The sequence below is a fragment of the Poecile atricapillus genome, chromosome 5, assembly GCF_030490865.1.
Source record: "Poecile atricapillus isolate bPoeAtr1 chromosome 5, bPoeAtr1.hap1, whole genome shotgun sequence".
Lineage (NCBI taxonomy): Eukaryota > Metazoa > Chordata > Aves > Passeriformes > Paridae > Poecile > Poecile atricapillus.
Genome location: NC_081253.1, coordinates 26,560,119 through 26,573,677, shown reverse-complemented (window position 1 = coordinate 26,573,677; position 13,559 = coordinate 26,560,119). Strand labels below are relative to the sequence as shown.

General features: G+C 41.6%; 1 protein-coding gene across 1 annotated transcript; it reads right to left on the bottom strand.

The window, feature by feature from the left end:
* Window positions 1–259: 259 nt before the first annotated feature.
* Window positions 260–10,263, bottom strand: SUMO1 (small ubiquitin like modifier 1). Its single transcript, XM_058839505.1, has 5 exons — window positions 10,110–10,263; window positions 4,997–5,071; window positions 3,715–3,792; window positions 2,009–2,080; window positions 260–1,131 (listed from the first exon to the last, which is right to left on the bottom strand). Exons 1-5 carry the CDS (start codon window positions 10,119–10,121, stop codon window positions 1,063–1,065), a joined length of 306 nt encoding a protein of 101 aa, XP_058695488.1. The 5' UTR covers window positions 10,122–10,263; the 3' UTR covers window positions 260–1,062.
* Between the last annotated feature and the right edge of the window lie 3,296 nt (window positions 10,264–13,559).

Sequence of the window (13,559 nt, the reverse complement as noted above, 5' to 3'; positions counted from 1 at the left end):
GCATGAAGTGAAGATTTATGTAACTGTATGTGACTATTCACTTCAAGAAAAGAAACAGCTAGTAGTCTCTAAGACTCACCTGCAAAACAAGCAAACCAAATCTTTTCCTAGGGCGAGTAGAAAAAAAAATTTTTATGAGGTATATTTACAGAGCACAATTTTTTTTCTGGCTTCAACTTATAGTCACTGGAAAAGCATACCCTAATTATAACTTCTAATGGTTTTGCTCATTTCCAAACATTTGAAAAGAAAATGCAAGTTGTTTATAAAATTGGTTTTCTTGTTTATTTTAAATGAAGCTGGTACAGACAATGTCCATTCAAAACCCACGTCCCAGGCCAAAAGGTACAAACAAGAGTGTCAAAGTAACACCAGTTGGCTGCTGTGAACATTCTTGCATGGATACCTGTACGTACTAATTGCTATATGAGGTTAAAATGCTTCTGGGCTCTTCCGGTAATATTTAAAAATCATTAGGGCTTTCAATTTCACGTCTTCAGCAAAGCCATCTCTGGAGCAAGGAACAGATGACAACAGTTCTAGCTTTTCCATTTCCATCTCGGCAATCTTCTTCATTGGGCCATCAGCACAATTTAAGCAAAATAGCTCTGAGTTATGGATACACACAACTTCTCCACAGTTTAGTTCTCTGAAAAACTTCATCTCGCACTGAAAGTTATAGTCCAGGAGTGAGACAGTCACACATCAAAACTTCAGGGCAGATATGGAAGTCGTTAAGAACACTCGCCCACCTGGCAGATCTTACAGCCTTCGTGCCTGAAATGCACGAACCCAGTGAACATACAAATGCATGTGAGTACATGTATTCCTAAAGGGGAGGGCAGAAGGGAAGAGGGGAGCAAGGTTGCAGTTGGATCACAGAAGTTCAGCACAATGAAAACAGAAACAATAGTGTATAATGAGCACGAGAATTCAAAATACCAGACGCTTGAAAGTAAACTCCCAGAGATGGGGTGCCAGTTTCAGTGTTGAACACCACATTACAAAAGAACTATTATTTAAAAATAAAAAAGGATTAAGGGGGAAGAAAATCAGAAGGATCTAGACTGTTGAGTGACCCCCCGTCTGTTCCTGATAAACTTCAATCACATCTTCCTCCTCCATCCCCAGCTGTGAGAACAGAGAAAAAAAACAGCAAATAATTGTTATAAATCTGGTATGAGATGAAATCAGAGCAGCTCCTAGACAAATTAGACAATGCTTTTTTCCTCTCTCCCATCATAATTCATCAAATGTGTGAAGAAAGTTTCAGTCATTATCTCACTAGACAACATTCACAATTTTTAGTCCTTCTTCTTCATACTTAGGTATTTGAGTCAAAGCAAAAGCCTTACAGGAAAGACCCACTTGTGGAGCAGCACACATCAGCCTGGAAGCTGCTGGCTTTACCTTTCTCTAAACCCCTTGTTTAAGTGGAACAAGGACATCACCAACATCCTGTGATATAATGACTATCACATAGTGATATTCATATTATCATAGTGAATAATATAGTCAATGCACTAGCTGTAGAGCCATGTGAATTATATATACTATAGTGCACTACTAGCCCACAGTACAGCTTAACACCTACACCTTGCAACTCAAAGCCTGTTTACAACTATTCTCTCACAGAGAGCAACTTGTTCAATTTCACAGTCAACAAGTTTGGTATTTTCAGAAGGTCATTATTATGAGTTTCTTCCTGCTTTTTCATAACAATTGGTGGAAGTCACTGGACAGAAGTAACTGTTTTCTGTTTATTTACACTTTGATCTACTAAATGTGAACTAAATACTTATTTATTCAAAGACATACTGAAGTTCAAGGTTAACAACGGGAAGATTCCGGGGTTTTCCCCCCGCTCTAGTAAGCAGTGACTACACTCTCCTTTCTGAGGCATTACACATGGAGGTCCAAACAGCTCTTTGCAAACTGCCCATCTGCCGTACTAAAAGATCCTAGTTAAGGAACTATAGTCAAACTATATTTCTAGAAAGAAACTCACCTCCTTGGGGGTATGATTATCAGTAATTCTCTGACCCTCGAAGAGAAACCTGAGTGAATTCATTGGAACACCCTAAAAAAAGAAACAGATGTATAAGAAAAAAACCCCAACTTACTGAATCTTGTACGGGTTTACAAGAAAAAACATTTTAAATGAAAACAACACATGAAAGTCATAAAAGAGCATTAGTTCCTGTTACACAGGGAGCTCAGATATTCTATTGCACTCATGTAGACTACAAAGAAGTGACTCAAAAAGATAGTGACAAAATGCATGTTTATTCCAGAGTCTCACTGGAGTTCTAGCTCAACAACTTGGAAGTTTCTTCAGCTTTTTTAACTTTTTTTGATTTATGAATTAAGTACTGACTATACCCTCTCTCCCAAAATATCATTACACATGTACTTTTCTGGACTGCATATCAGCCTTATTTAAAGATCCTAAGACAACAGAAAGAACATGATGTTTACTTCATGAACTCCTACTCTTGCTTTCCCAATCTCCTGTGGCTACAGGAAGGAATTGCAACCTTTACCACTATCATTTCTACAAACGTTCAGCACTGGGAACAAGAAAGAGCAGAGCCGAGGGGGAGAAAAATGAACAGTACTCAAACAAGGAGAAACAAACATCCCAAAGGTAAACAGAGTTAAGTTAAAGTATGTCTGTTGCAAAATGCACCCATCTTCTGGCAAAATGTCATACTTCACATCACTAGATAAGGCAAACACCTCATCTTTTCCTTCTCTTTCAAGTTATGAGCAAAACAAACTCATGTGAAATATGACACAATTTTATCACTTAGCTCTCAAATACTGCATGCAAATAACTAGGCAGAAAATTTTTTCATGTAAGGACAGATCTTCACACTGTTTCAACGATCCCTCTGGCCAATGTGGAAGAACTGTTCATAGTCCCTTTACCCGAGAAAGGCTACTTGACACCAAAAACTGTTTTGACTACTGCAAAGGAAATCATAGACCCTCCAGAATTCAGCTTGGGAGATACAGGTGTGTTCATTCAAACAATTATCTCTTTAAGAAAGAATTCCACACATGCATGTTCATTAGTCAGTAAGACTGCTGCATGAATTATTTCCAAGATTTTTTTTTTTTTAATTTCAGATTTTTAAAATTAATCATAACTTTAACCATTTGGATTTGGCTACAAATGTATCTGGTGTTTGATGTCTTCTTTCCTCCTACTCCAGAAAGACAGCAAAAAAGAACACATTTTGCAAAAGAACACTTCAATGACAAGTTCAACTTGTCCCATAGTATTAGGAAAAAGCCCCCGAAGTATTATTACTTATGATTGTATCTCCTGAAGTGAACTCCAACACATTTATCCAAGAAAAGGCCACATAAGGCATCTATCCCCAAAGCAGAGGGCAAACTAGGCCAGGGCTTCTGGAAATAGCAGCTGTGAATCCACAATATCTGCCACAGAATCTGGAAGTGAAGATAAGTTTTTGTTCTGTAACAATTGTTACTATTTACCTACATCCACAATTAATACTGCAGATTTCTTAGGGTATATCTTCACAGTTGTCTTACATAGGAATACTTTTACTTGTCAAAAGAAATTAGGAGATCCATTGATCCATTATATTTGTACCATCAGATATCTCAAAAGTCTATTTGAAAGTACAGTGAGAAAAGTGGTTTGGGGTTTTATTTTCTTCTTGCAAAGTGTCATTCACAAACCTGTCTTTGACAGTATGATTCTTTGAGTTTCTTGAGGTGTGTTGTCATTTTCACCTTGAAGTGAATTTCACTGCTGTCCTAAGGACAGAAAAGAAAAAATTTTACTCTCCTTGTAGTAACTGCTAACTTTTTTATTTTTAAACATTCCATTAAGAAAAAACTTATATAAAACTTACAAGAAATACGGCATGTCATATCATGAAATATGGCATATCACCATGCATACCTTGGTGCATCATGTCGTGAACCTCCAGGATGATTTATCAGTCACTAAATTCACTATGTACTTCCACAGGAAGTTCTTCTTAAAAAAACAGATGGCATAGTATAGCCTTAGGCTCAGCATGGAGGTTTTGGATTTAAAATTACTAAAACCCATACATGGTTCAGTCTGTGCTGCCATCTTTACCCAGATGATATACTTATGAAATACAAACATACATATGCAGGGGATTTCTGCTCTAAGATTCCTAAAGAGACAAGTTAAAGCTTGCACCTCAAAATACATACGAAACCTCGTTCAATTAGAGTAATTATCTAGAAGTTAGATGCAGGCAGACTTGGCAACACAAGACTAACCTAAGGAGAAATCTCAGGTCTTGTTATTCTGTAGTCCTTCCCACCAGCCATAAAATACAAGTAGCTGCAACTGTCAAAATAGCTACAGATAAAACAGATTGCAAGAGGTTCTGTGCAAAAGACATGTGGGCCACTTTCAGCTTTTCAATGTGTTCTTGCAATTGCTGATTAGGCCATCAAGAGGTAAGGTAGTTTCTGTTAGTCCTACCTGAAAGTCATCTGTCTCCACCCAACTGCAGGAAACAATACAACTCAAACAATCTTAGTTAAGTCATCTGAGCTAGGGGCTCTTTGCACAGAAGATTCCAACATTCTCAACATTCACATTCCAACACAGACAGAATACAGACTTCTAATCCACCATTCATCTCGTTGCTACATCTACCAAGAGGGCAGCCAACAATCCTTTTCCTATCCCTGAAAAAGAAAGCTGATCTCATGCCTAGGGTACTACACAAACTTTGAGGACCTGAATTTACCAAGTTTTCCACTTATTCATACCCTTGGATAAATTAATCCCTCAATGAATCAAAAAAAGCACACCAGAGTATACAAATACACATTTCTGGCAACTGAAAGTAGTTTATGGCAGGGGAGGATCACACTGAAGAACTGAAAGTATCAACTTGCATTTAGTCATTTCTACCATACAAGAAGTCACACCTCCATCAAATGTCAACAAGCAATTATGTAAAAAACTCACCTGCCCAATGACTTTGAGTTTAATGTACTCCCCTTCTTTCTTATCTCCTAAGTCCTCAGCTGAAGGTTTTGCTTCCTGGAAGGAAAACAAAAAAAGCCTGATCAATTCAACACTTCATTACTTTCACTGGGCAGTATGGCAGCTGTCATCCTCTTTATTGGATGAAATCAGACTACTCAAGATGTCTTCTCTCTGTGTGTGCGTTCACAAAAATAACAGCAACATAGTATTATGAAAGGTTGTCTGTCTACCTGTGAGAAGTTTAATTAATGAAAGGAAAGAAACAGCATGAAGAGCATAAGAGATGAGAGAAGAATAATTTTGAAAGAGATGACATACAAAAATAAGAAGTGTGATTTTATACCTCTAATTCCTAGACAACAAACAAACTGCAAAAACCCCACAAGAAGCGTACTAAGAGGCTCAGATATTTGAAAGAAAAAAAGGAACATTGTGAGGAGAGTAAACAGAAAGCACTTGTGACACCCTATCAACTTAAAGAGAGTGAACCATGCAAACATTTTTCAACCCATTGCATCAAAGGTAGTCCTTATTTTCAAAAGGCTGGTCAGCTACCTTCTTTTCTATGACAACAAAAGAGCCTCCTTCTACCACATTTGTTTGAAGACCACAATACTTCAAAGTTCTGAAAGGTGCAGTTCCAAGCACTATAGTGTTTTGATATCTTTCCAGGATAAGAATAAACTGTACAGACAAGTTTGATTCAACAACTTGAGCACTAAAGCTCATCAAAAGAGTTTAAGTGTTACACACTCTAAGACATTAATTAAGGACATCAGAGTTTTCATGTTACTGGTTGATAGATGAAACAAGTGAGAAATCAGGTACTATTAACCCCATTCCTTGCCTGTCACTACATATCCTGCATCAGGCTTTTAGCTATGTTCCACTGCAGGACAAAGGGGTTTTACAGACATCAGGTCTAGGTAGTGCTCAGTGAAGAATTGTTTCATTCAGTAGTCATAACCACAGGTACCCTGCTGATCATGTTTGAAATCTTCCTTTTATATTTTACTGCTTAACATTGTAGACAAAATAAACAAAATACGTACAGGTGCCTACTACAGGCTCCCATTCCAAAAGGGACTTTCTGCTAAATGTACAGAAATATCCTTTGTATCGTTGGACTTGAAATTTAGGCTCAAGTGCCAAAAGCACGCCAAATACTAACCTTCTCTATAAAGTCCATCCACATAGGTCTCTATCTTCAGATTAAAACCTTTTTAAGCTTTTCCCCCCCTCCTCCTTAAAGAAGTTAAACACACACAACTTTGAACATTAAAAGATCATAAGAAAGGGCATAGGCCAAGTCAGCAAACATCCTTCCCATCTGTACCAATCTCAATCTGGAATAAAGAAAGAGAGGAAGTGTTCTTTCTATCAGTTTGACTGACTGCCTCAACCCAGATCAATTCAGTTTCTACAATGGAAAGAAGTATGAACTAGAGACTCCACCTGGTTTGAATACCTTTTATTTTTTTAATACTCATCCAGGCACAACCTAAACTGCAGGGTCTGATTCATCACCCTTCAAGCTCAAATCCAAAAACTCAGCCCAAGCTTTCAAGAAGCTTGACACACACGGGCCTTCAAGCAAGTCACTTTATAAGCATGGAAGGAGTTCTTCATGGGTAACAGTCAGACCCCCTGTGTTCCCCACCAAAGTTTTCCCTAACACATTTGGACTCTAAGCTTCTGGGACTACTTGCAGGAATATAAACACAGTGGTATTCACTCCTGACAAGAAAGAAAGAAAAAATAAGAACCTGCAACTTGTTCTGATAACTTACACAAACAGCAGTTTTAATGTCTTTATGCTCTAGGAATCAGAGCAAGATTCAGACCTCTACTGATCTGAAGTCTGTAACTTCAAAACTAGCTTCTGTTTCACTATTACTGAAATAATTTGCAAGAACACTCTGTCCCTTTGCATGACATTTAAGGTCAGTCACTGTCTAAATTTACTTTACAAATTGCATGACAGCATATTATCCCAGCAGTAGAGGTATTGGTAGTAGTTACATAGTTCTGTACATTGTAACACATCTAACAGATCAAACCTACTCAGGCTTCCAAACCGAATCATCCTGTACAAGGAATTACTAATGATCATTGCTACTATGACAGTGCCTCTGGCCAGTATGACTGATAAAATTATGATTCATATTTGATTCCTACCCTCAAGGAAAGGGGACTAGTATTAAAAACAAATAGGGAAAGCAGCAAACAGTAGCATAAGCAGATGGGATTGTAGTCTTCAAACCATAAAGATGCTCGTTTAAAGTTCCACAACCTCTCACCCACAAAATAAGAGGAAAGAAAACTGTAGCTTCAGGAAAAGAGAAATAATATTAAATCAAATAACAGAAGCGCCAATAATCAAAGCTTAGAAATGGAGCAAAATATTTTACATCAGGATACAAGACCCAGCAAGTCTGAAAATGCTCTCTGCAGTTTGTCAGTGAGCTATACTGCCATTCAATGCCAAATGGTTAAGGTAACACAAGAAGACTTCAGAATAAAAAAAGGAAGGAGATCGCAAAGTTGTTAAAACTACTAGCATTCATTAACAAAATCCTGGATCAGCAATCATCAAGCAAGCCTCCAGACTTCTTGCAGTGTGAAAAGTGTGAAAGGTGCTTTAGGATGTCCTATGAAATAGGACATGAACACCATACAAAGAGAACAGAAATACCACAACACTCCCATTTCTAACTTTTCATTAGAGGATTTAAAGGCTTCATTGCAGTTTTCCTAAAGAGTACAAAATAAGGGTCTTAGCACTGTCTCACACTTACATAATGACCTTAAAAAGCACACAAAGTTTCTTGGATGAAACACACTAGTATTGCTATTGCAACTAACAAAAATAAAACACACAAAACAAACACTGTGAGGCAACATACTGCAAGTTTCCTCCTCCAATTTTCAGAAGGGCTCAAACTTCAATGTCTAACTTAGAAAACTAAACCCCATACTCAGCATTTTAAAGAAAAATCAACAAAACCAAAATTACTAGAGGAATAGAAGTATAACATAGTTCCTAACAAAGCAAATAAACTCATACATTTTTTACAGGAGTGGAAAACATAAATACAAACTATAGCATCCTTTATTAGCAGTACATGAACAGATAACATTTAGAGTCAAATAAAGCAAAAACAGCCTAAGACACTTAAAGGAGGGGAAATCAACTTGTGTTTTGTTTAATTTTTGCTTAGATCCCACTAAGCAACTATGTGGGGTTTTTTTAAGTCTGCCTTTCTTTCAAGCATTTTTATTTATCACAAAAGTCAATTTCCCACTAAAAATAAAGTAACCCCTTATTTTACTGGTGATAAATGACCACCCTCTTAACTTAATTCCAGGGCCAAAAAGAACAATACTCTAAGCAACTCACAACTTTAGATAATCCAGTTATTCTTGTAGAATTGATAAACAGAGGAATTAAATTTATAGTGCTGCATAACCTTTCATTATCCTTCCACTTAAACATCTGTTTAGCTCTTGTTGCACAGCCCCCCAGAAATGAATGACACAACACCTAACAGTATTTTGCTTATCTATTAAAAATAAACAGCAAGCTCCTTACTCACAAACTTTTAAGATACACAGGTTATCACATACATGGAATTTTACATACTTCAAGCAGTCCCAAAGACAAAATATATGTGTTTTAGCAGAACTTGCCTGGAGAAGGATTTACCTCACTACTGAAAGCTGCTATTTGTTAAAACACACTATGGATCACGTATGCAGACAGCTACAGAGCAGGTCACGTGAACATCTGTCTATAAAATCTAGTTCAGAAATTGTTGGTGGGGTTTTTTTCTTTTTTTTTTTTTCTTTAATTTTTTTTAATGCAATCACTTTCACATATCTTACTACAGGGGCAATGTGTCCTCCCAGGAGGCAGCAATCGCTGTGCTCCCAGCTGCCCCTCTCCCAAGCACTGAGAGGCAGCAGCACCATCGTCAGCTGCATTGTGCTGGAAAGTCGGGGGCGGGGAGGAAGACCACCAGCACACAGCGCTGGCTTCTTTTCACCGCTCACACTGCACCAAGGCTACTCCCCGAAGCAGGCACGGTATGCACTAAGCTGAGCCTTGTCTCTGGGGACTTTTAATTTCCTGGCTGGCACCAGTACTATTCTTCACAGCACTACAAGAAACATTTCTAGGTACTGACATTATCACGATGGTTGGACTTCGGGAAAAAACAAAGTTAGAAAACAGTGCCCTATGACGACAATATAGAAAATAAAGCAAAACAGCACACAAATTAAAACCGGAACGCTGTTTTAACTTTCCACCAGCAGGTCACATAGCCTAAAGCAATAGTTGTAAGCAAAGCACTGTTAGCATGCCAGGCCGAGCAACCCAGGAACTTGCGGTACAAGCACCTATTTAAGTCCCCGGCTCAGAAGACAAAAATGACAGGGATATAACGAGAATATTACTCGGAGCGAAGGCAGGAGGGAGCCTTGATAAAGGACGGGGTGTTTAATACAGGCAAGCAACGTTCAGCTGAGAAAGGAGGGGGAGAAAATCAGGCTTTCGCATTCCTAGGGCGAACAGAGGACCTGGCAAGCCCAGCCTAACCCGCACAAAGCCCGCTCCGGGGGAAAAGCATCCCACCACACACCCGGGAAATCGAAAAGGAAAGAAAACAACTGTTGTGCAACATGGCTCACCCCTCGCTGCACTCCCGGGTTTCCAGGGCCGGGGCTGCCCCGGGGGCGATCCCGCTCCGTCCGGACGCCGCCCCGGCCCCCGAGTATCCCTGCCTGGAGCCCGCCCGCCCTCCTCGCCAAACACCCCGAGGGAAGGGGGAAAAAGGATTAAAATGCGGGGGGAGAGGGCCCGTATCTGGCCGAGGTCGGAGATCGGCATCCACACACATCCACTCACACTGCCCTAGTGGAACAGTCCCCCCGGCGCCCTCCGGGCGGCCGCGACTCCGCTCGCCCCGGGCCGGGGCTGCCCCGCGGCCGCGGAGAGTGCGGGCGGGGGGGCGCAGGCGGCTCCTCCCGCGCCCCCGGGGCCGCCGCTCTCGCCGTGCCGTCCCCCCGCGGCCGGGACGGCTGCCCGTACCTGGTCAGACATGGCTCGGCCCCGTGTCGTGCGGCAGGCTCGGCTGGGCCGCTGCAGGCGCTCCGCTCCTTTCTCTGCCCGCAGCGCAAACACAGGGCCGCGGCACGGGCGGGATTTCCTGTGCGCCTGAGCTCACTTCCCACCCGGGCTCCGCCCGCGGCCGCTCCCGAACCTCGCACGGAGCCGCCGCGGCACCGGCTGCCAACAGGGCCGCGGAGGAATCGCCGTTGAAAGAAGCGGCGAACGTTGAGGGCACCGTGGCGACCGGAGCAGCTGGGGAGAGTCCGGCGGAGGCCACAGAGGTGATCAAAGGCCCGGAGCATCTCTCGTCATGAGGAGAGACTGCGGGAGCTGGGCCTGTTCAGTCTGGAGGAGATTGCGAGGGGATCTCATGAGTGCATATAAATACCTCAAAGGCGGTGTCAAGAGGATGGTGCCAGACATTTCTCAGTGGTGCTCGGTGACAGGAGGAGTGATGGCCATAAACTAAAACATAGTAAGTTCCAGCTCAGCTTGAGAAAGAACTGCTTTACGTTGAGGGTGGCCGAGCACTGGAACAGGCTGCCCAGAAAGTCACGGAGTCTCTGGAGACAATCAAACTCCACCTGGACGTGTTCCTGTGGCACCTGCTCCAGCTGACCCTGATGTGCCAGGGGTCGGACTCGATGGTCTCCAGAGATCCCTTCCAACACTAACAATTATGTGAAGTCATATAACCCTTCCCACAACAGCAGATCTTGGAGCAAAAGTCACTTTCCTTAGGCCTACCTCCAATACCTCGCCAAGGTTTCTTTACCAAGATAATATGCCACAACAAAACTCACTTTTCTATTTAGGCACAGTTTGTATTTTTTTTAAAGTCATTGCAACCATGCAAGCAATGGGATCAGTATGAATTAAGCAAATCTGCACCCAGGCAGTTGCATTTGAACAAATTTGCAAAGATGTATCATTAAAACAGATACAGAACAGTTGCCCTGCTTTACATTGGCACAGCATGGCTATTCAGAGTTCTGCACAAGAAGCAACACCTACCTAAAAGGTTACATTTAGGCTGCAAGCTGTTTGGACTGTAGCATGGAGTCCTAACATCCCCTCTGCAACTGCTCAGCCGAATCCTGCATGGCATTGCTGCTGGCATAGGCATATGCTTAGCTCTAAGTGGCCAGCAAGTAGAAAAATAACCCACACATGAGAACCATAAAATAACATGAACGTAAAAATCAATGAATCAACACAAATTAGCTCAATTGAAATAGATTATTATCCTCATGCTACTAAACAGAGTTTTAACTTTACCAGCTACCTTTGGGAAAAGGCAGAGTACATTCATTAGCTGTGGGCAGAGGGCACTCATTAACACAAACAGCTCAATGCTCTGTGTGCCATGTTCCCTTGTAATAACACCAAACACCAAAGCAGCTGCAGTCTGTGCCTGCATTTCTGCATGTCGCTGAATGCCAAGTTACAAACACAGCTACACCAAGAGGTGCACTTTTACCAGACAGTGAAACAATCAGTATTTAGACTCATGGGAATTAGTTTTAATCACAATTGTTAAAACAATTCAGAATTAACAAGGGAGGGAAAAAATAAATAAAGAGAAACAAAACAAATGCTATACAAACTACAGAATGAAGATGATCTTTCTTAGGCAAGGCCAAGCAGGCAGAAAAGCCAAATATGTTCATGCTATGCCAAGCTCACAGTAAGAGCTCATTATGAGCTTAATAACACACACAAAGCAACAAAATAAGCCATGCAAGGGCTCCACAGCAACACACAATACTAACAGAATGGAAAATGACAAATATTCTATCCTGAACATTACCGCTTTTTATAAATGTTAATGGGGTTTTTAAAAACGGAGCCTTACAGTGCTAAGACCAAATTCTCAGACTCTGGCAAACCAAATTTTTTTGTGTAATCCCATAATAAAAGCTAACACTCATGTGAGCCAGAATGCAGCTACCTATCCACATACATAGCCATAAAAGTACAGCGTTAGAATGTGCTCATCAGCATACACACTAACAGTAACACCACCTTTCTTGACTCCCTTCTTGCTCCATCAGTTGTGGATGCTTCAAGACACAAACTAGATTTGTACAGGATCTTCAAAGCTAATCTGCTGAGCCTGTGAAAATCGTGAACATACAGCAGAAGAGCTTCTGCTTTTCTTTTTTGACAGCTCAAATTCAACATAGAATGCACTGAAAGAGAAAACAAAAACTGTTTTAAAAATACCAAATGCACTTACACAAGCTTCTTCCCACAAAACCCAAAGTCAGCTTTGCATTTACATGCACCACCAATGACACTTGCCCTAATAACCTCATGAATTCTCAGGTGCTTTATTATGTTTCTTATTTCCCTATCTGCACTTCATCAGAAACAGATATCTTAAAAAAGCAGACTTTAATTTAAGAGCAATCTGTAATCTCATAATGCCAATTTGCTTGCCTGAGAGGGGTTAGTGCTAGCAAACAGGATGAATGCAGTGTTTTAGGGCAGCCAGCTAAGTAACTGGAGTTGTTACATAATAACAGTCCTGAGCCTGCCAGCAGGGCCAGAACCAGTACTTCAAAACAAGGTAGAACTCGGAAATTCTCTACCTCCTTGAACCTAATTTCTTTGGTAATATTGCTGGTTGTGGGATTTTTAAAAATTGGTTATGTTATGTAAAGTACCGAAGTCTTTCCTTTGGGGAAAAAAAAAAACAAACAACAACCTAAAAAAAACCCTTCAGAATTATGCAAGTCCATGTATTTCTCTGACTATTGGCTTTCCAGCATACTCCTTACATGGAGGAAACAAAGGCGTGCTGACTCCTACAGATGGTTGCGTAAAATACAGCAATGAATGTCTGATATAAATCAAAACTCGAGCGTTTCTTAGAGCCTCTCTTCCCGCGGGTAGGAAAATTTCTGCCTGTTTCCAGTACAGATAACCCTGCCTGTGAAATAAGCGGGGATTTCTGAGGGTGAGAACCGGCGCTTTCCGCCTGCCCCCCACCGGCACGCAGCTGCTCGCTTCCTCAGCAGGGCCGCGGCACGCAAGTAGGTCAGCCAGGCACCGCGCTGTGCACACCCGGGCTGTCCAAGGACAAAGCAGGAGGGGGACACAAAGCAGGAGGGGGGACACAAAGCAGGAGGGGGGACACAAAGCAGGAGGGGGGACACAAAGCAGGAGGGGGGACACAAAGCAGGAGGGGGACACAAAGGCCGCCCCAGGGTCTCCGGCCCTGCCTTCCCCCGGACAGAGCTGACCGTGCCCCGGGGAGAGCTCAGCAGCGCGGGGAAACACGCAGCGTTCAAAACGCGTGTTTTCTGTGGGCAGAATTTGGTGCTTGTCTGGGGTCGAAGCCAAGCTCTTAAATACGCACAATGGCGCTCCGTCAACAATTCTTTACGTAAAGGAACTGCTTTCTGTGCCATGAACTGCAGGTCA